The 20,493-nt window shown below is 45.3% G+C and overlaps 1 protein-coding gene across 2 annotated transcripts in view; it reads left to right on the top strand.

The window, feature by feature from the left end:
• The window catches only part of LOC139546427 (unconventional myosin-XVI-like), a 269,653-nt gene that overhangs the window by 46,055 nt on the left and 203,105 nt on the right, over window positions 1-20,493 (top strand). For both annotated transcript variants that reach the window (XM_071354796.1, XM_071354795.1), the window contains exons 3-4: window positions 11,421-11,491; window positions 12,612-12,755. In XM_071354796.1, coding sequence (XP_071210897.1) covers window positions 11,421-11,491; window positions 12,612-12,755 — 215 coding nt within the window. The remainder of the gene's footprint in view (window positions 1-11,420; window positions 11,492-12,611; window positions 12,756-20,493) is intronic.

Here is a 20,493-nt window from a genome sequence, read left to right as displayed (position 1 = left end):
CATGTTCCCCTGACTGGAATGAGTGGAGACATGTTCCTGACTGGAACTGACTGGAATGGTCAGTGGGTGAGTACATGTTCCCCTGACTGGAATGGGTGGAGACATGTTCCCCTGACTGGAATGAGTGGAGACATGTTCGCCTGACTGGAATGAGTGGAGACATGTTCCCCTGACTGGAATGGGTGGAGACATGTTCCCCTGACTGGAATGAGTGGAGACATGTTCCCCTGACTGGAATGAGTGGAGACATGTTCCCCTGACTGGAATGAGTGGAGTACATGTTCCCCTGACTGGAATGGGTGGAGACATGTTCCCCTGACTGGAATGAGTGGAGACATGTTCCCCTGACTGGAATGAGTGGAGACATGTTCCCCTGACTGGAATGAGTGGAGACATGTTCCCCTGACTGGAATGAGTGGAGACATGTTCCCCTGACTGGAATGAGTGGAGACATGTTCCCCTGACTGGAATGAGTGGAGACATGGTCCCCTGACTGGAATGAGTGGAGACATGTTCCCCTGACTGGAATGAGTGGAGACATGTTCCCCTGACTGGAATGAGTGGAGACATGTTCCCCTGACTGGAATGAGTGGAGACATGTTCCCCTGACTGGAATGAGTGGAGACATGTTCCCCTGACTGGAATGAGTGGAGACATGTTCCCCTGACTGGAATGAGTGGAGACATGTTCCCCTGACTGGAATGAGTGGAGACATGTTCCCCTGACTGGAATGAGTGGAGACATGTTCCCCTGACTGGAATGAGTGGAGACATGTTCCCCTGACTGGAATGAGTGGAGACATGTTCCCCTGACTGGAATGAGTGGAGACATGTTCCCCTGACTGGAATGAGTGGAGACATGTTCCCCTGACTGGAATGTGTGGAGACATGTTCCCCTGACTGGAATGTGTGGAGACATGTTCCCCTGACTGGAATGAGTGGAGACATGTTCCCCTGACTGGAATGAGTGGAGACATGTTCCCCTGACTGGAATGGGTGGAGACATGTTCCCCTGACTGGAATGAGTGGAGACATGTTCCCCTGACTGGAATGAGTGGAGACATGTTCCCCTGACTGAATGAGTGGATAAATGTTCCCCTGACTGGAATGAGTGGAGAAATGTTCCCCTGACTGGAATGAGTGGAGACATGTTCCCCTGACTGGAATGAGTGGAGACATGTTCCCCTGACTGGAATGAGTGGAGACATGTTCCCCTGACTGGAATGAGTGGAGACATGTTCCCCTGACTGGAATGAGTGGAGACATGTTCCCCTGACTGGAATGAGTGGAGACATGTTCCCCTGACTGGAATGAGTGGAGACATGTTCCCCTGACTGGAATGAGTGGAGACATGTTCCCCTGACTGGAATGAGTGGAGACATGTTCCCCTGACTGGAATGAGTGGAGACATGGTCCCCTGACTGGAATGAGTGGAGACATGTTCCCCTGACTGGAATGAGTGGAGACATGTTCCCCTGACTGGAATGAGTGGAGACATGTTCCCCTGACTGGAATGGGTGGAGAGATGTCCCCCTGACTGGAATGAGTGGAGACATGTTCCCCTGACTGGAATGAGTGGAGACATGTTCCCCTGACTGGAATGAGTGGAGACATGTTCCCCTGACTGGAATGAGTGGAGACATGTTCCCCTGACTGGAATGAGTGGAGACATGGTCCCCTGACTGGAATGAGTGGAGACATGGTCCCCTGACTGGAATGGGTGGAGAGATGTCCCCCTGACTGGAATGAGTGGAGACATGTTCCCCTGACTGGAATGAGTGGAGACATGTTCCCCTGACTGGAATGAGTGGAGACATGTTCCCCTGACTGGAATGAGTGGAGACATGTTCCCCTGACTGGAATGAGTGGAGACATGGTCCCCTGACTGGAATGAGTGGAGACATGTTCCCCTGCCTGGAAGGAGTGGAGTAATGTTCCCCTGACTGGAATGGGTGGAGACATGTTCCCCTGACTGGAATGAGTGGAGACATGTTCGCCTGACTGACTGGAATGAGTGGAGACATGTTTCAATGACTGGAATGATTCTGACTTAGTGTCTACATCCACAGAAATGTGTCTTTATGTCTGATCTGACTCTGCATCTAACTGATTGGGAGACTGTCGAGTCATCAGGAATCTATTCAACTCTGGAATTTGGATTCATACTGCATTCCATTCAGTGTTTGCATTCTGGTTGCATCTGGTAAGAGTTTGGCTGCAGAGAAGGGACTGTATGACAGCCAGTATGTGATAATCTTTTGGAGGGCTGAAGAGTGGAATATGCTGATGGGGAGGATAGAGTCATATTTTACTGTGAAGAAGAGTGGATGAAAGACTAAGTCTGTAGGGAAGGTCTGGAATTGACTGAGAACATCTAGTGATGTGGTAAACCCTACTGGACTCTCTCGCTCTCCCTCTCGCTCTCCCTCTTGCTCTCCCTCTTGCTCTCCCCCTTGCTTTCGCTCTCGCTCTTTCTCGCTCTCTCTCCCTAAATGTCATTATTCCTCCCTCCTCTTCTCTCCAGCTCTCTCTCTCTCTCCCTCCACTTCTTCTTCCTTTTCTCTACATTTCCACAACGGCTCCCATCTGGTTGCCATGGAAACTCCACTTATGTCTCCCACAGCTGTTTTGCTGTTTTCCCCAAAATGACAGCCGGTTATTTCTCTCTCTTTCTCGCCCACTCTCCCTCTGTCTCTTCAGAGCCAAACAGCCTGATGAAACAGAGCACACAGATGAACACGCTAATGGATGGCAAAAGAGCAATAACGTATTTTGCTGCCAAACCACTCTCTGTCTTAGTAGGACTGATAAGCATGTTAATAATGAAGGGAGATTATTGGTTTTTCTGACTGGATATGAGCTGGGCGGCTGGTGTATATGGGATGGAGAAGACATGGTCTTAAAGTGTAGAGATACAGTATAATGGACCACAGCAACACTGAATTAGCATGTCACCCACGTGACTACACATCAACTTTGAGAGCTGGTGTCAGCCAGACTAATACTGAATAGTACCTGTTAATCAATAGTAGAACAGGACAGTGGCTAGGGTTGGCAAATGGACCACTAGTAGAGCAGGACAGAGAACAGTGTTGATGCTTGGACCAATAGGAAAATGGAACATTGGGTGGTGTTGACGTATGGACCAATAGGAAAATGGAACATTGGGTGGTGTTGACGTATGGACCAATAGGAAAATGGAACATTGGGTGGTGTTGACGTATGGACCAATAGAGAAGGCTGGAAAGTGTTGACATGATCCAATAGAATAAAAAACAGAAAATCCACAATATAGTCCAGCATACAGCAATTCTCTGTCTGACTGCCCTGAGGGTCAATACAAACTGTAGCTTTTTACTTCTGACCTCTGTTGAGTCACGCCCAATAATGTCCCATAAAAACACACACAGGTCCTTCTGCTGTGTGGTTAACGCTAACAGGCGCTAACAGATGGAATGTCCGACAGACCTGAGGCCGTCCAGACGGACGCCTGACTGTATCAGTCTCTTATGATAATAATAGTAATGAAATACTAAATAAGATGCAATTTACATGACATTTTAATCATTTAGCAGACAATTTTATCCAGTGCATTCAACTAAAGTAGGTGTCGGGTGATGCGACCACCACATATCACATTGCAAATAAATCCTTATGTTGGGATTAGAAACTAATACTACACTAATGACTCATTGAACACAACAATAATACTGCAACTATTTCATATCAATTGCTCTAGCTCTGTTAAATGAAGCTTGATTACTAACATAGCTGGGATTATATTCCTGAGCTTCAGGCAGGAGTGAGAGAAGGCGTGTGTGAGAGAGAAAGAGCGAGAGAGAGAGAGATAATTGTGTTGATTAACTTAATGAAAGCTGTGTTCTTCCTCAGCAACCATTTAAGCTCCATTAAGCACCAAGGAGGTTGCATGTAAATGTGTGTGTGGTGTGTGTGTGTTTGTGTTTCGGTGACTGTGTACTCATGCCTGCGTGTCTGTGTACTGTATGTGCCTGTGTGTTTATAATTCATCTATAAACAATTAAGGATCTTCCATTATCAGGAAAAAGGAGAGATTGGTTGGTTGATCAGTGAGGTCCTTACAGTATAGGAATATGACCTAGAGAGAAATTAATGGAGCAGCCTGCAAAGATACTTTGAGGATTTAACTGACCAACAAGTGATCCCACTGATTCTACTGAAACACGCACTGCACGGTCAAACTCTACTGCAGTACTACTGTTAAATTACTGTTACGCTGGTGCTCAGCTGGACATGTGTGTGTGTGTGTGTGTGTGTGTGTGCATGTGTGTGTGATCATTAAAAACACATTTATTTAGATAACGACCACTTAGGCTAAGCGACCCCATAGGGTTCATCACTAGGGTTCATAGGATGGAAATGGTATGATCACCATGGTAATAACAGTGGTTATTACCCTCACTGCTAACAGCTCTGGTTAAATTATTGTTTAAGAGAATCAGTGAGTTAGTGTGCGTGTGTCTGCGGCTTGCGTGACATAGTAGTTTGGTGTTTTGCTGAGGTAAGGTCTCCCAATGTTTATTCAGCATCCATCTTGGCTTGTCACTGTTGTTGAGGAAAAATGTCTACAGCCCTCTCAATTCAATTCAATTCAATTCAATTCAAGGGGCTTTATTGGCATGGGAAACATGTGTTAACATTGCCAAAGCAAGTGAGGTAGATAATATACAAAAGTCAAATAAACAATAAAAATGAACAGTAAACATTACACATACAGAAGTTTCAAAACAATAAAGACATTACAAATGTCATATTATATATATGCAGTGTTGTAACAATGTACAAATGGTTAAAGCACACAAGTTAAAATAAATAAACATAAATATGGGTTGTATTTACAATGGTGTTTGTTCTTCACTGGTTGCCCTTTTCTTGTGGCAACAGGTCACAAATCTTGCTGCTGTGATGGCACACTGTGGAATTTCACCCAGTAGATATGGGAGTTTATCAAAATCGGATTTGTTTTCGAATTCTTTGTGGATCTGTGTAATCTGAGGGAAATATGTCTCTCTAATATGGTCATACATTGGGCAGGAGGTTAGGAAGTGCAGCTCAGTTTCCACCTCATTTTGTGGGCAGTGAGCACATAGCCTGTCTTCTCTTGAGAGCCATGTCTGCCTACGGCGGCCTTTCTCAATAGCAAGGCTATGCTCACTGAGTCTGTACATAGTCAAAGCTTTCCTTAGGTTTGGGTCAGTCACAGTGGTTAGGTATTCTGCCACTGTATACTCTCTGTTTAGGGCCAAATAGCATTCTAGTTTGCTCTGTTTTTTTGTTAATTCTTTCCAATGTGTCAAGTAATTATCTTTTTGTTTTCTCATGATTTGGTTGGGTCTAATTGTGCTGTTGTCCTGGGGCTCTGTGGGGTGTGTTTGTGTTTGTGAACAGAGCCCTAGGACCAGCTTGCTTAGGGGACTCTTCTCCAGGTTCATCTCTCTGTAGGTGATGGCTTTGTTATGGAAGGTTTGGGAATCGCTTCCTTTTAGGTGGTTGTAGAATTTAACGGCTCTTTTCTGGATTTTGATAATTAGTGGGTATCGGCCTAATTCTGCTCTGCATGCATTATTTGGTGTTCTACGTTGTACACGGAGGATATTTTTGCAGAATTCTGCATGCAGAGTCTCAATTTGGTGTTTGTCCCATTTTGTGAAATCTTGGTTGGTGAGCGGACCCCAGACCTCACAACCATAAAGGGCAATGGGCTCTATGACTGATTCAAGTATTTTTAGCCAGATCCTAATTGGTATGTTGAAATTTATGTTCCTTTTGATGGCATAGAATGCCCTTCTTGCCTTGTCTCTCAGATCGTTCACAGCTCTGTGGAAGCTACCTGTGGTGCTGATGTTTAGGCCGAGGTATGTATAGTTTTTTGTGTGCTCTAGGGCAACGGTGTCTAGATGGAATTTGTGGTCCTGGCGACTGGACCTTTTTTGGAACACCATTATTTTGGTCTTACTGAGATTTACTGTCAGGGCCCAGGTCTGACAGAATCTGTGCAGAAGATCTAGGTGCTGCTGTAGGCCCTCCTTGGTTGGTGACAGAAGCACCAGATCATCAGCAAACAGTAGACATTTGACTTCGGATTCTAGTAGGGTGAGACCGGGTGCTGCAGACTGTTCTAGTGCCCGCGCCAATTCGTTGATATATATGTTGAAGAGGGTGGGGCTTAAGCTGCATCCCTGTCTCACCCCACGACCCTGTGTGAAGAAATGTGTGTGTTTTTTGCCAATTTTAACCGCACACTTGTTGTTTGTGTACATGGATTTTATGATGTCGTATGTTTTACCCCCAACACCACTTTCCATCAATTTGTATAGCAGACCCTCATGCCAAATTGAGTCGAAGGCTTTTTTGAAATCAACAAAGCATGAGAAGACTTTGCCTTTGTTTTGGTTTGTTTGGTTGTCAATTAGGGTGTGTAGGGTGAATACATGGTCTGTTGTACGGTAATTTGGTAAAAAGCCAATTTGACATTTGCTCAGTACATTGTTTTCATTGAGGAAATGTACGAGTCTGCTGTTAATGATAATGCAGAGTATTTTCCCAAGGTTACTGTTGACGCATATTCCACGGTAGTTATTGGGGTCAAATTTGTCTCCACTTTTGTGGATTGGGGTGATCAGTCCTTGGTTCCAAATATTGGGGAAGATGCCAGAGCTAAGGACGATGTTAAAGAGTTTTAATATAGCCAATTGGAATTTGTTGTCTGTATATTTGATCATTTCATTAAGGATACCATCAACACCACAGGCCTTTTTTGGGTTGGAGGGTTTTTATTTTGTCCTGTAACTCATTCAAGGTAATTGGAGAATCCAGTGGGTTCTGGTAGTCTTTAATAGTTGATCCTCTCTCTCTCTGTCTTTCTCTCTGTCCATCTCTCTCAATTCCTCATGCTCTCTGTCTTTTCATCTCCTCCTTTTCTCCCTCTCAATAGAATCATTATAGCTTTGTTTGGGAGTGGTTTGGGAGTGGTTTGGGAGTGGTTTGGGAGTGGTTTGGGAGTGGTTTGGGAGTGGTTTGGGATTGGTTTGGAGTGTTTTGGGAGTGGTTTGGGAGTTTAGGAGTTTTGGGAGTGGTTTGGGAGTGGATGGGAGTGGTTTGGGAGTGGTTTGGGAGTAGTTTGGGAGTGGTTGGGAGTGGTTTGGGAGTGGTTTGGAGTGTTTTGGGAGTGGTTTGGGATTGATTTAGGGGTGGTTTGGGAGTGGTTTGGGAGTGGTTTGGGAGTGGTTTGGGAGTGGATGGGAGTGGTTTGGGAGTGGTTTGGGATTGGGATGGGATTGGTTTGGGAGTGGTTTGGGATTGGTTTGGAGTGTTTTGGGAGTGTTTTGGGAGTGTTTTGGGAGTGGTTTGGGAGTGGTTTGGAGTGGTTTGGAGTGGTTTGGGAGTGGTTTGGGATTGGTTTGGAGTGTTTTGGGAGTGGTTTAGAGTGGTTTGGGAGTGTGTTGGGAGTGGTTTGGGATTGATTTAGGAGTGGTTTGGAGTGTTTTGGAGTGTTTGGGAGTGGATGGAAGTGGTTTTGGAGTGTTTTGGGAGTGGTTTGGGATTGATTTAGGAGTGGTTTGGAGTGTTTTGGAGTGTTTTGGGAGTGGATGGGAGGGGTTTGGGAGTGGTTTGGGATTGGGATGGGAGTGGTTTGGGAGTGGTTTGGGATTGGTTGGGAGTGGTTTGGGAGTGGGATGGGATTGGGATGGGAGTGGTTTGGGAGTGGTTTGGAATGGTTTGGAGTGTTTTGGGAGTGGTTTGGGATTGATTTAGGAGTGGTTTGGGAGTGGTTTGGAGTGGTTTGGAGTGGTTTTGGAGTGGTTTGGAGTGGTTTGGGAGTGGTTTGGGATTGGTTTGGAGTGTTTTGGGAGTGGTTTGGAGTGGTTTGGGAGTAGTTGGGAGTGGTTTGGGATTGATTTAGGAGTGGTTTGGAGTGTTTTTGAGTGTTTTGGAGTGGTTTGGGAGTGGATGGGAGTGGTTTTGGAGTGTGTTGGGAGTGGTTTGGGATTGATTTAGGAGTGGTTTGGGAGTGGTTGGGAGTGGTTTGGGAGTGGTTTGGGGGTGGTTTGGAGTGGTTGGGGGTGGTTTGGAGTGGTTTGGGAGTAGTTGGGATTGGTTTAGGAGTAGTTGGGAGTTGTTTGGGGTTGTTTGGAGTGGTTGGGAGTGGTTTAGAAGTAGTTGGGAGTGGTTTGGGGGTGGTTTTGGAGTAGTTTGGGAATGGTTTGGGACTGGTTTTGGAGTGGTTTGGGAGTGGTTTAGAAGTAGTTGGGAGTGGTTTGGGGGTGGTTTTGGAGTGGTTTGGGAGTGGTTTGGGAGTGGTTTGGGAGTGGTGGTTTGGGAGTGGTTTGGGATTGGTTTGGGATTGGTTTGGGATTGGTTTGGAGTGTTTTTGGAGTGGTTTGGGAGTGTGTTGGGAGTGGTTTGGGATTGATTTAGGAGTGGTTTGGAGTGGATGGGAGTGGTTTGGAGTGTGTTGGGAGTGGATGGGAGTGGTTTTGGAGTGTGTTGGGAGTGGTTTGGGATTGATTTAGGAGTGGTTTGGAGTGTTTTGGAGTGTTTTGGAGTGGTTTGGGAGTGGATGTGAGTGGTTTTGGAGTAGTTTGGAGGGGTTTGGGAGTGGTTGGGAGTGGTTTGGGAGTGGTTTGGGGGTGGTTTGGAGTGGTTGGGAGTGGTTTGGAGTGGTTTGGGAGTGGTTTGGGATTGGGATGGGAGTGGTTTGGGAGTGGTTTGGAATTGGTTTGGAGTGTTTTGGGAGTGGTTTGGGATTGATTTAGGAGTTGTTTGGGAGTGGTTTGGAGTGGTTTGGAATGGTTTGGAGTGGTTTGGCAGTGGTTTGGGATTGGTTTGGAGTGTTTTGGGAGTGGTTTGGAGTGGTTTAGGAGTGGTTTGGGGTGTTTTGGAGTGGTTTGGGAGTAGTTTGGGAGTGGATGGGAGTGGATGGGAGTGGTTTGGGAGTGGTTTGGGAATGGTTTGGGATTGGTTTGGGAGTGGTTTGGGAGTGGTTTGGGATTGGTTTGGAGTGTTTTGGGAGTGGTTTGGGAGTGTGTTGAGAGTGGTTTGGGATTGATTTAGGAGTGGTTTGAAGTGTTTTGGAGTGTTTTGGAGTGGTTTGGGAGTGGATGGGAGTGGTTTTGGAGTGTGTTGGGAGTGGTTTGGGATTGATTTAGGAGTGGTTTGGAGTGTTTTGGAGTGTTTTGGAGTGGTTTGGGAGTGGATGGGAGTGGTTTTTGAGTGGTTTTTGAGTGGTTTGGAGTGGTTTGGGAGTGGTTGGGAGTGGTTTGGGAGTGGTTTGGGGGTGGTTTGGAGTGGTTGGGAGTGGTTTGGAGTGGTTTGGGAGTAGTTGGGATTGGTTTAGGAGTAGTTGGGAGTTGTTTGGGGTTGTTTGGAGTTGTTGGGAGTGGTTTGGGAGTGGTTTAGAAGTAGTTGGGAGTGGTTTGGGGGTGGTTTTGGAGTAGTTTGGGAATGGTTTGGGACTGGTTTTAGAGTGGTTTGGGAGTGGTTTGGGAGTGGTTTAGAAGTAGTTGGGAGTGGTTTGGGGGTGGTTTTGGAGTAGTTTGGGAGTGGTTTTGGAGTGGATGGGAGTGGTTTGGGAGTGGTTTGGGAGTGGTTGGGCCAGATCTGTGTGAGTCTTTGATTAAAGGATCAACAGTTCAGTGTTGCTTTTTCAATAGAGTTCAGCTTTTTGTAAAGCAGATCAATGTCTGTGTCAGTACACTAGAATAAATTACGGTTTGTAGAGCAGAATGACCAGTTCTGTGTCAGTGTGTGGCGCATGATGTAGTTACTATATTTGTAGTGCAGATCTGTATCAGTGTGTTAGTGCAGTGCACTCTGGCTTAGTAGAGCTGATGTATTCTGATGTGATGTAAGGGAGTGAGCCATTGTATCCAGGCCGATACTCCACCTCTCACAACTGCTACTGTAATGGTAGTGAGCTCATACACTCTCATACACTCTGACTGACTGACGACTGATAACTGACTAACAGACGATTGATAACTGACTGATGACTGACTGATTGACTGATGACTGACTTATAACTGACTGAAGACTGCCTGATGACTGATAACTAACTAATGACTGATGACTGACTGATGACTGACTGATGACTGACTGACTGATGACTGACAAACAGACGATTGATAACTGACTGACTGACTGACTGACTGACTGACTGACTGATAACTGATGACTGACTGACTGACCGATGTCTGACTGATGACCGACTGCTTGATAACTGACTGACGACTGATGACTGACTGACTGATGACTAACTAATGACTGGTGACTGACTGATGACTGACTGACTGACTGATAACTGACTGACTGATAACTGATGACTGACTGACTGATGTCTGACTGATGACTGACTGACTGATGCCTTACTGATTGATAACTGACTGACTAATGCCTGACTGATGTCTGACTGATGACTGACTGATAACTGACTGACTGATAACTGATGACTGACTGACTGACTGATGTCTGACTGATGACTGACCGATGACTGACTGACTGATAACTGACTGACTGATGACTGACTGACTGACTGACTGACAGATGTCTGACTGATGACTGATTGATAACTGACTGACTGATGACTGACTGACTGATGACTGATGACTGATGACTGACTGACTGACTGACTGACTGATAACTGACGACTGACTGACTGATGTCTGACTGATGACTGACTGACTGACTGATAACTGACTGACTGATAACTGGCGACTGACTGACTAATGTCTGACTGATGACTGACTGACTAATGTCTGACTGATAACTGACTGACTAATGTCTGACTGATGACTGACTGACTGATGACTGACTGACTGACTGATGACTGACTGACTGACTGACTGACTGATGACTGACTGACTGATAACTGATGACTGACTGATGACTGACTGATATCTGATTGACTGATAACTGATGACTGACTGATGACAGATGACTGACTTATAACTGACTGAAGACTGCCTGATGACTGATGACTGACTGACTGATAACTGACTGACTCCTCAAGGGCACGTGGAGTACAAACCACACACAGGGGATTATACTGGAGTGCAGGAAGCTGTAGTGTGTGTGTGTGCGTGCGTGCGTGCGTGCGTGCGTGCGTGCGTGCGTGCGTGCGTGCGTGCGTGCGTGCGTGCGTGCGTGCGTGCGTGCGTGCGCATGCATTTACAAGTGCAGGTTTATTGGAAAAATACACTGCGAGTTTTTCCAATTGTGCTTCATTTCAAGTAATATTGTTTATCTGTTATTTTCTACTTCGGCTGTCTGTCTTCCTGTCTATCTTTGTTGTTACTACATCCACATGGGTTCAAACACTAGGCGTTTGTGGTTTATAAGTGTGTAATATATAAAGTAATATTGCTCTCTCTTTCTATGTTGCAGTGCTGTGTCTGCTGAAGGAGGGAGCTGACCCCAACACTCCTATCTCCTCTGGAGGTTCTCTTCTACACCTGGTAAGAACACACACACACGGCCAACTCCAGACAGAAGCAACAGAAGCGTCCTCACTCGGTGTCTCAACTTACTATTGACAGTTAGAATAGTAGAATACAACAGATGCATTTTAGAAATGTGGTTGTGCACCAGCAGTTTATCTCTCCTTATGTAACTCATTTGCTGACAATTTGCCATGTACATTTTTTGATCGTTAGTTAGTCTAGCCAACTATCTAACTTTTTTGTAATCATGGCCAAAGACTGACATTCCCAGGGGCCCTGGCCTCCGGGGGTCCCCCATTGATTTTGTTAGCCACTCTCACTCAGATATCATATTAACTTGGCATACATCATGGCAAAATGTGTTGAATTGCAGGAAATAGCTTTAAAGGGGAATAATTAAGAATTCAGATAATGTGTCTTTGTTCCTAAATTCCTCTGACTCGTTGTTGGACTGTCTGTCAACGTGCGCACATCTCTCACTCAGGGAACTAGCTCTCGTTCTAGCTCTCACTCTACCTCGCTCTCCCTGAGTGAGAGAGGTTTGCACGTTGACAGACAGTCCAACAACGAGTCGGAGATTAAATTTGATGTTATTCCCCTTTAAAACTACAAAATGTTCTCTCCACCCCATGGCGAAATTGGTAGAATTGTAGAAAATGTACCTTTTTCCCTCCGGCATCAAAAGGGGAGCCACTAAAATGTTTCGATGTGAGGAGGAGGGCTCCCTAACCAAATCTCGTTTAGGGCACCGAAAAGGCTAAAGCCGGCCCTGCACACACACACACGCACACACACACACAAACACATCCACCTATTGTTTTTAACTATTTAGATTGTTCCCATACTGTATACATGATAATAAAATATTGTCGCCACCATGGTGATATGAGTTTTGATTAAATGTACTGTATTATACATTTCATCCATGTCTGCAAAGAAATATTGAATGTTCCCTGGACCGTAGAACATTTAACTAACCATGCCTCAGCAGAAATGGCACTATAATTGAAAAACAATCAACAATTTCAATTGGCTCACCATTATCCAACCGCCATTCTCTCTCTCTTCCTCGCTGTCTCTTTCTTTCTCCCTTTCTCTCTCTCTTCATCTGTCTCTCTCTCTCTCTATCCCATAGTGTGCTCGCCATGACAACGTGTTTACTGCAGAGGTTTTGATTGAGCGAGGGCTTAACGTCAACCTGCAGGATGAGGACCTCTGGACAGCCCTGCACGTGGCATGTGTGTGTGACCACGCCGATATGGTGCTGCTGCTATTGCTGGTGAGAAACATACACACACACACACACACACACACACACACACACACACACACACACACACACACACACACACACACACACACACACACACACACACACACACACACACACACACACACACACACACACACACACACACCATAAACACACTCACACACCATAAACACACTTACATACACACATGTTGGATGTGAATGTCTTAACATTGGTCTATATTTAGCATCACAACATCATAATAATATTTTCCTATGGGGTCAGTCCAGAGGGGTTTGGATCAGGTCTGGTGTTCTGTAGTACCAGGACTATCAGAGGGGTTTGGGTCAGGTCTGGTGTTCTGCAGTACCATGCCTATCAGAGGGGTTTGGATCAGGTCTGGTGTTCTGCAGTACCAGGACTATCAGAGGGGTTTGGATCAGGTCTGGTGTTCTGCAGTACCAGGACTATCAGAGGGGTTTGGGTCAGGTCTGGTGTTCTGCAGTACCAGAACTATCAGAGGGGTTTGGGTCAGGTCTGGTGTTCTGCAGTACCAGGACTATCAGCGGGGTTTGGATCAGGTCTGGTGTTCTGCAGTACCAGGACTATCAGAGGGGTTTGGGTCAGGTCTGGTGTTCTGCAGTACCATGACTATCAGAGGGGTTTGGATCAGGTCTGGTGTTCTGCAGTACCAGGACTATCAGAGGGGTTTGGGTCAGGTCTGGTGTTCTGCAGTATTAGACTATCAGAGGGGTTTGGGTCACGTCTGGTGTTCTGTAGTATTAGGTCCAGTGTGAGAGAGGAGCAGCTGTGGAGTAGGGGACAGGAGCATGCAAAAGTGGAGGGATGGAGGGTGGGCTATGTTTGGCTTGATGTTAGGTCCTATTCTGGTTCTGCTGATTGGATCCGGTGTGTTAGGGTGGCAACAGAACCTGTATGGTGGGGTGATGAGGGATACTCAGAGAGGATGTTGCAGTAGTTGAAGAGCTGCCGGAAAGAGAGAAAGAGAAAGAGTTTGTCTGTGTATTCATCCCCTCTGCATCTCTTCCTCTTTCTTTCAGAGCAGGGTTTGATTTACTGAAAGCAGCGCTGCATGTAGGCAGCCCAGTCAGTGTGCCTGTGTGTGATATAGTTAGGCCAAACACTACTCCTGCCAAGAAGACCCCTGAAAATAGATACAGTATGCAGCGCTCTGCAGGAGGAGAGAGAGAGAAGGGCGGGAAGAGGGAAAAAGAGGAAGAGTTTATGTTACATCTCCACGGGAGGCAGTGACTAAATGTCTTCCGTTCACTTTCAACTGAGACCCACTTTCTAGTTAATGAGGTCACATCTACAGTACCTGTCAGCCAGAGGAAGGAGGGAGGGAGGGGAGAGAGAGACACAGAGGGAGAGAGACACGGAGAGAGAGATGGGGGTTGAATAATGGTGAGCCAATTCAAAAAGAGAGCGAGAGACAGGCAGAGGGAGGGAAAGTTAGGGTGAGAGAGCGGTAAGGAGGGTGTGGGACAGATAGAGTTAAAGTTTAAACATGTTTTTAATGATTACACGCCTCTTCAGCTTCCCTCTGGTGAATTGTGAGGGAAGACTTATTCCATTTAAAATAGTGTGTGTTTCTACTCATTTGTGTGTGTGACTGTGCGTGAGTAGATGTGTGTATATTTTGCGTGTGTGTGTGTGTACGTACATGTGTGTGTTCCTCAGAGTAAGATAACGTAAAGGCAGTAGCAGAGTAAAAATAGCAACTTTCTTAAAGATGCATTTCCTTTCTGTTCCTTTCTTTCATTCTTCTCCAGCACAGAGTCTGTCAATGCATTCTGCTGTGATTTACATTTAGCACACGCTGTTATCCAGACTGACTGAAAAGAGCAATTAGGGTTAAGTGCCTTGCTCAAGGGCACATCGGCAGATTTTTGACCTAGTCGGCCCAGGGATTGGAACCAACCTTTTAGTTACTGGCCCAACTCTCTTAACCTGAGGCTACCTGCTGCCCCGTGATCAGAAACAAGACTCCTATCAGGGAATTAACTGGGAGAATTTGGTGGCAATTCCTATGTAACTGCTAATAAACATACGCTGAGCATACAAACATTAAGAACACCTTCCTAATATTGAGTTGCAACTTTTGCCCTTAGAACTGCCTCAATTCTACAGGGATCCTGGCCCATGTTGACTCCAATGCTTCCCACAGTTGTGTCAAGTTGGCTGGATGTCCTTTGGGTGGTGGACCATTCTTGATACACACGGGAAACTGAAAAACCCAGCAGGGTTGCAGTTCTTGACACAAACCGCTGCGCCTGGCCGGGCACCTACTACCATGCCCTTTTTAAAGGCACTGAAATCTTTGGTCTTGTCTATTCACCCTCTGAATGGCACAGATACACAATCCATGCGAATTATAATGCATTATAAAATGGTTATAGAATAGATGTACTTGAAATACATTGCTTATACTAGGAAGTGTTACCTGGAATTTCTCAACGAATGTGCTTTGTTTCTACAGTGGGGGAATGTAGCATATTGAGAGTGATTTACTATAACAGAATGTTAGACAGGCTTGTCTTTGTCATTTTGAGTGATTTCCTATAACAGAATGTTAGACAGGCTTGTCTTTGATTGTCATTCCCTTCGTCTCATCCTCCATTCATTCCTCTCCTCCTCCTCTCCATCGCTGTCCTTGGGTTTCCATCTCTCCCTTTTTAATGGAGGACAGCGTTTGTGCTGACGGAAATTGTACAGTGGCTGTATGGTCCGTGCTATCAAGGATCCTTGGTACGTCCCTACCAGTGGCAGTTGGTGTCGTTTTAATATTAGGAAGGATGAGTTCTTTTTTTGATGTGCATGGCCTTATTCCTATTACAGCATATTGGATTACTTTCATTCATATTCCATTCACCCAGGTCAATGTAACATTGAACGGTTTAGGCCACTCATACTCTAATTTGCCCTATGGCCATCATAGGTCCCTACTCCATTGAAGCATGTTTTTCTTTAAAGGCCAAATCACCTTTAAGTAACATCAAACCAAATATGGAGTTGATTTCAGGTGATTTGGAAGTTATAATTTTGAACATGTTCACATGTTAGCGGTTGGGATTTATAAAAACATGAAAATGACCAAATCTAAGTGTTTCCTTGTCAGCAAATGTAAAATAAAAGAAGTGTCATATTCTTCCATGAACATGAACAGATTTTAATAAGATTTCATGTTGCTAAAACGCTGTTAGTTCCAGAGAGAGAGAGAGAGAGAGAGAGAGAGAGAGAGAGAGAGAGAGAGAGAGAGAGAGAGAGAGAGAGAGAGAGAGAGAGAGAGAGAGAGAGAGAGAGAGAGAGAGAGAGAGAGAGAGAGAGAGAGAGAGAGAGAGAGAACAACCCATTAGAGAGGTGGCCACCCCTGCAGAGAAGTCAGCAGACCAGCCCACCTCAGCTCCCGACAAAAGTCTTGACACCACAACAGAACAGTCCACACCCTGACCATAGTGTTGACATCACAGCAGACAACTGAAGAACCCCAAGCCCAGTGGATCTCACCCCCTGTGAGCACCCCTCCTAGTCAGCCACCCTGATAGCCCTCCTGACAACCCCCCCCCCCCCACACACACACACGCACCCACTGAGGACATACACAAGACACAGATTGTACTCCTTATATACAGGAAAATGTACTTTTTCCCAAACACAGTGTCTCAACTCTGGTGTCCAAACACCCAGCGCACCCTAGACCTTCTGTCTGAGGACCAACTAGGGTCACCCAGCCACATAATAATACACACAGCCACAAGGACCCGAGAGCACAGCAGGAAATGGTGGCCACATCACTCAAGGGAGGGATTGAAAAAGCCTCTTCTACTTTCCCCAACGCGCAAGTGGTTATCTCCACCCTGCTACCATGAAAAGACTTCCACCCTGCTACCATACAGCGGGTAAACGCAAGTATTTCCCGTGACTGTGTCTCAAAACCAAAGGTTTTCCTGGCCCACCACTCCACCCTGGACTTGAACGGCCTTTACAACCAAGTCTACCTCTACAAGGCAGCAGTGACCACCTTCACCCGGACCCTAAAGGACATCGCCCTCAACGGTCTGCCCCAACACTTCACACAGGAGCAATAGATCAATAGACACCCCGCCCATACTAGCAAGACACTCTCCCCCTGGACCTACACATAGAGGACCCACGCCGAGAAGACCCACCTCAAGACCACAGCACCACCAGCCACATCCACACCCCCACCCCAACCAATCAACGCCCCCTCATGTCAACCATGCCCACACCCCATTTAGGCCCCCTCAGATCAAACCTCCATCCTGGAGGGGGAAATCAATCATTTCCAGGCCCAGGGATATGTACTAGTCTGTGGCGACCTAAATGCAAGAAACAGACAAGAACCTGACACCCTCAGCACACAGGGGGACAAACACCTGCCTGCAGGTGACAGCATTCCCTCCCCCATATGCCCCCCTAGGCACACCTACAGTGGGGCAAAAAAGTATTTAGTCAGCCACCAATTGTGCAAGTTCTCCCACTTAAAAATATGAGAGAGGCCTGTAATTTTCATCATAGGTACACTTCAACTATGACAGACAAAATGAGAAGAAAAAAATCCAGAAAATCACATTGTAGGATTTTTTATGAATTTATTTGCAAATTATGGTGGAAAATAAGTATTTGGTCAATAACAAAAGTTTATCTCAATACTTTGTTATATACTCTTTGTTGGCAATGACAGAGGTCAAACGTTTTCTGTAAGTCTTCACAAGGTTTTCACACACTGTTGCTGGTATTTTGGCCCATTCCTCCATGCAGATCTCCTCTAGAGCAGTGATGTTTTGGGGCTGTTGCTGGGCAACACGGACTTTCAACTCCCTCCAAAGATTTTCTATGGGGTTGAGATCTGGAGACTGGCTAGGCCACTCCAGGACCTTGAAATGCTTCTTACGAAGCCACTCCTTCGTTGCCCGGGCGGTGTGTTTGGGATCATTGTCATGCTGAAAGACCCAGCCACGTTTCATCTTCAATGCCCTTGCTGATGGAAGGAGGTTTTCACTCAAAATCTCACGATACATGGCCCCATTCATTCTTTCCTTTACACGGATCAGTCGTCCTGGTCCCTTTGCAGAAAAACAGCCTCAAAGCATGATGTTTCCACCCCCATGCTTCACAGTAGGTATGGTGTTCTTTGGATGCAACTCAGCATTCTTTGTCCTCCAAACACGACGAGTTGAGTTTTTACCAAAAAGTTCTATTTTGGTTTCATCTGACCATATGACATTCTCCCAATCTTGGTCCCAGCTCTCTGCAGGTGATTCACTAGGTCCCCCCGTGTGGTTCTGGGATTTTTGCTCACCGTTCTTGTGATCATTTTGACCCCACGGGGTGAGATCTTGCGTGGAGCCCCAGATCGAGGGAGATTATCAGTGGTCTTGTATGTCTTCCATTTCCTAATAATTGCTCCCACAGTTGATTTCTTCAAACCAAGCTGCTTACCTATTGCAGATTCAGTCTTCCCAGCCTGGTGCAGGTCTACAATTTTGTTTCTGGTGTCCTTTGACAGCTCTTTGGTCTTGGCCATAGTGGAGCTGGAGTGTGACTGTTTGAGGTTGTGGACAGGTGTCTTTTATACTGATAACAAGTTCAAACAGGTGCCATTAATACAGGTAACGAGTGGAGGACAGAGGAGCCTCTTAAAGAAGAAGTTACAGGTCTGTGAGAGCCAGAAATCTTGCTTGTTTGTAGGTGACCAAATACTTATTTTCCACCATAATTTGCAAATAAATTCATTAAAAATCCTAATTTCCTCATTTTGTCTGTCATAGTTGAAGTGTACCTATGATGTCAGGCCTCTCTCATATTTTTTAGTTGGGAGAACCTGCACAATTGGTGGCTGACTAAATACTTTTTTGCCCCACTGTACAACAACATAACCAACAAAACTCCTGCAGCTCTATCGGACGATGGGTATGTACATAGTCATTGGTAGGCTTCGAGGGGAGCGTTCACTGACACCCCTATCAGATCACAGCAAAATCTACTTGAACAGAGCAATACTCAATCATGAGGCATCAAAACCAAAGGAAATGAATCATTTTAAGAAATGCTATAGATGGAAGGAATGTAGAGTGGAAACCCACCAAAAACAATTAGCCAACAATTATGGAACAATTAACTTCCTGGACAAAAGGTTCCACTGTAATAGTGAAGGTGTAAACTTGGCAGTATATTAGACCTTTCAGCTTCCTTATCAAATAAAATAAAAAGAACAGAAACCGAAGAAAACTAACAACAATGACAAATGGTTTGATGAAGAATGCAAAAACCTAAAAAAGAAATTGAGAAATCTATCCAACCAAAAACAAAGAGACATAGAAAACCTGAGTCTACGCCTTCACTATGCTGAATCACTAGAACAATACAGAAATACACTACGGAAAAAGAAGGAACAGCACATCAGAAATCAGCTCAATGTAATTGAAGAATCCATAGACTCTAACCACTTCTGGGAAAATTGGAAAACACTAAACAAACAACAACATGAAGAGTTATCTATCCAAAGTGGAGATGTATGGATAACCCACTTCTTCAATCTGTTTGTCTCTATAACAAAGAACAAACAGCAAAAACATATATATGATCAAATACAAATCTTAGAATCAACTATTAAAGACTACCAGAACCCACTGGATTCTCCAGTTACATTGAATGAACTACAGGACAAAATACAAGTCAAATGTCTACTGTTTACTGATGATCTGGTGCTTCTGTCACCAACCAAGGAGGGCCTACAGCAGCACCTATTATATCTTCTGCACAGATTCTGCCAGACCTGGGCCCTGACTGTAAATCTCAGTTTGACAAAAATAATGATGTTCCAAAAAAGGTCCAGTCGCCAGGACCACAAATACAAATTTAATCTAGACAACGTTGCCCTAGAGCACACAAAAAACTATACATACCTTGGCCTAAACATCAGCGCCACAGCGACAAGGCAAGAGCCTTCTATGCCATCAAAAGGAACATAAAATTCGACATACCAATTAGGATCTGGCAAAAAATACTTGAATCAGTTATAGAATCCGTTGTCATTTATGGTTGTAAGGTCTGGGGTCCGCTCACCAACCAGAAATTCACAAAATGGGAAAAACACCAAATTGAGACTCTGCATGCAGAATTCTGCAAAAATATCCTCGGTGTTTAACGTAAAACACCAAATAATGCATGCAGAGTAGAATAGGCCGATACCCGCTAATTACCAAAATCCAGAAATGAGCTTTAAATTCTACAACCACCCAAAAAGGAAGTGATTCCCAAACCTTCCTTAACAAAGCCAAAACCTACAGAGAGATGAACATGGAGAAGAGCAAGCTGGTCCTGTGGCTCTGTTCACAAACACAAACAGACCCCACAGAGCCCCAGGACAGAAACACTACAAGACCCAACCAAATCATAAGAAAACAAAAAGATAATTATTAACACATTGGAAATAATTAATTCCAAAAAAGAGCAAACTAGAAGGCTATTTGGCCCTAAACAGAGAGTACACAGTGGCAGAATACCTGACCACTGTGACTGACCCAAAGTCAACGAAATCTTTGTCTATGTACAGACTCAGTGAGCATAGCCTTGCTATTGAGAAAGGCCGCCGTAGGCAGATCTGGCTCTCAAGAGAAGACAGGCTGCGTGCACGCTGTCCATAAAATGAGGTGGAAATTGAGCTGCACGTCCTAACCTCCTGCCAAATGTTTGACCATGTTAGAGACACATATTTCCC

The sequence above is a fragment of the Salvelinus alpinus genome, chromosome 20, assembly GCF_045679555.1.
Source record: "Salvelinus alpinus chromosome 20, SLU_Salpinus.1, whole genome shotgun sequence".
Classification (NCBI taxonomy): domain Eukaryota; kingdom Metazoa; phylum Chordata; class Actinopteri; order Salmoniformes; family Salmonidae; genus Salvelinus; species Salvelinus alpinus.
Note: the sequence above shows the minus strand (reverse complement) of the source record. Positions and strands in the feature narration are given on the sequence as shown.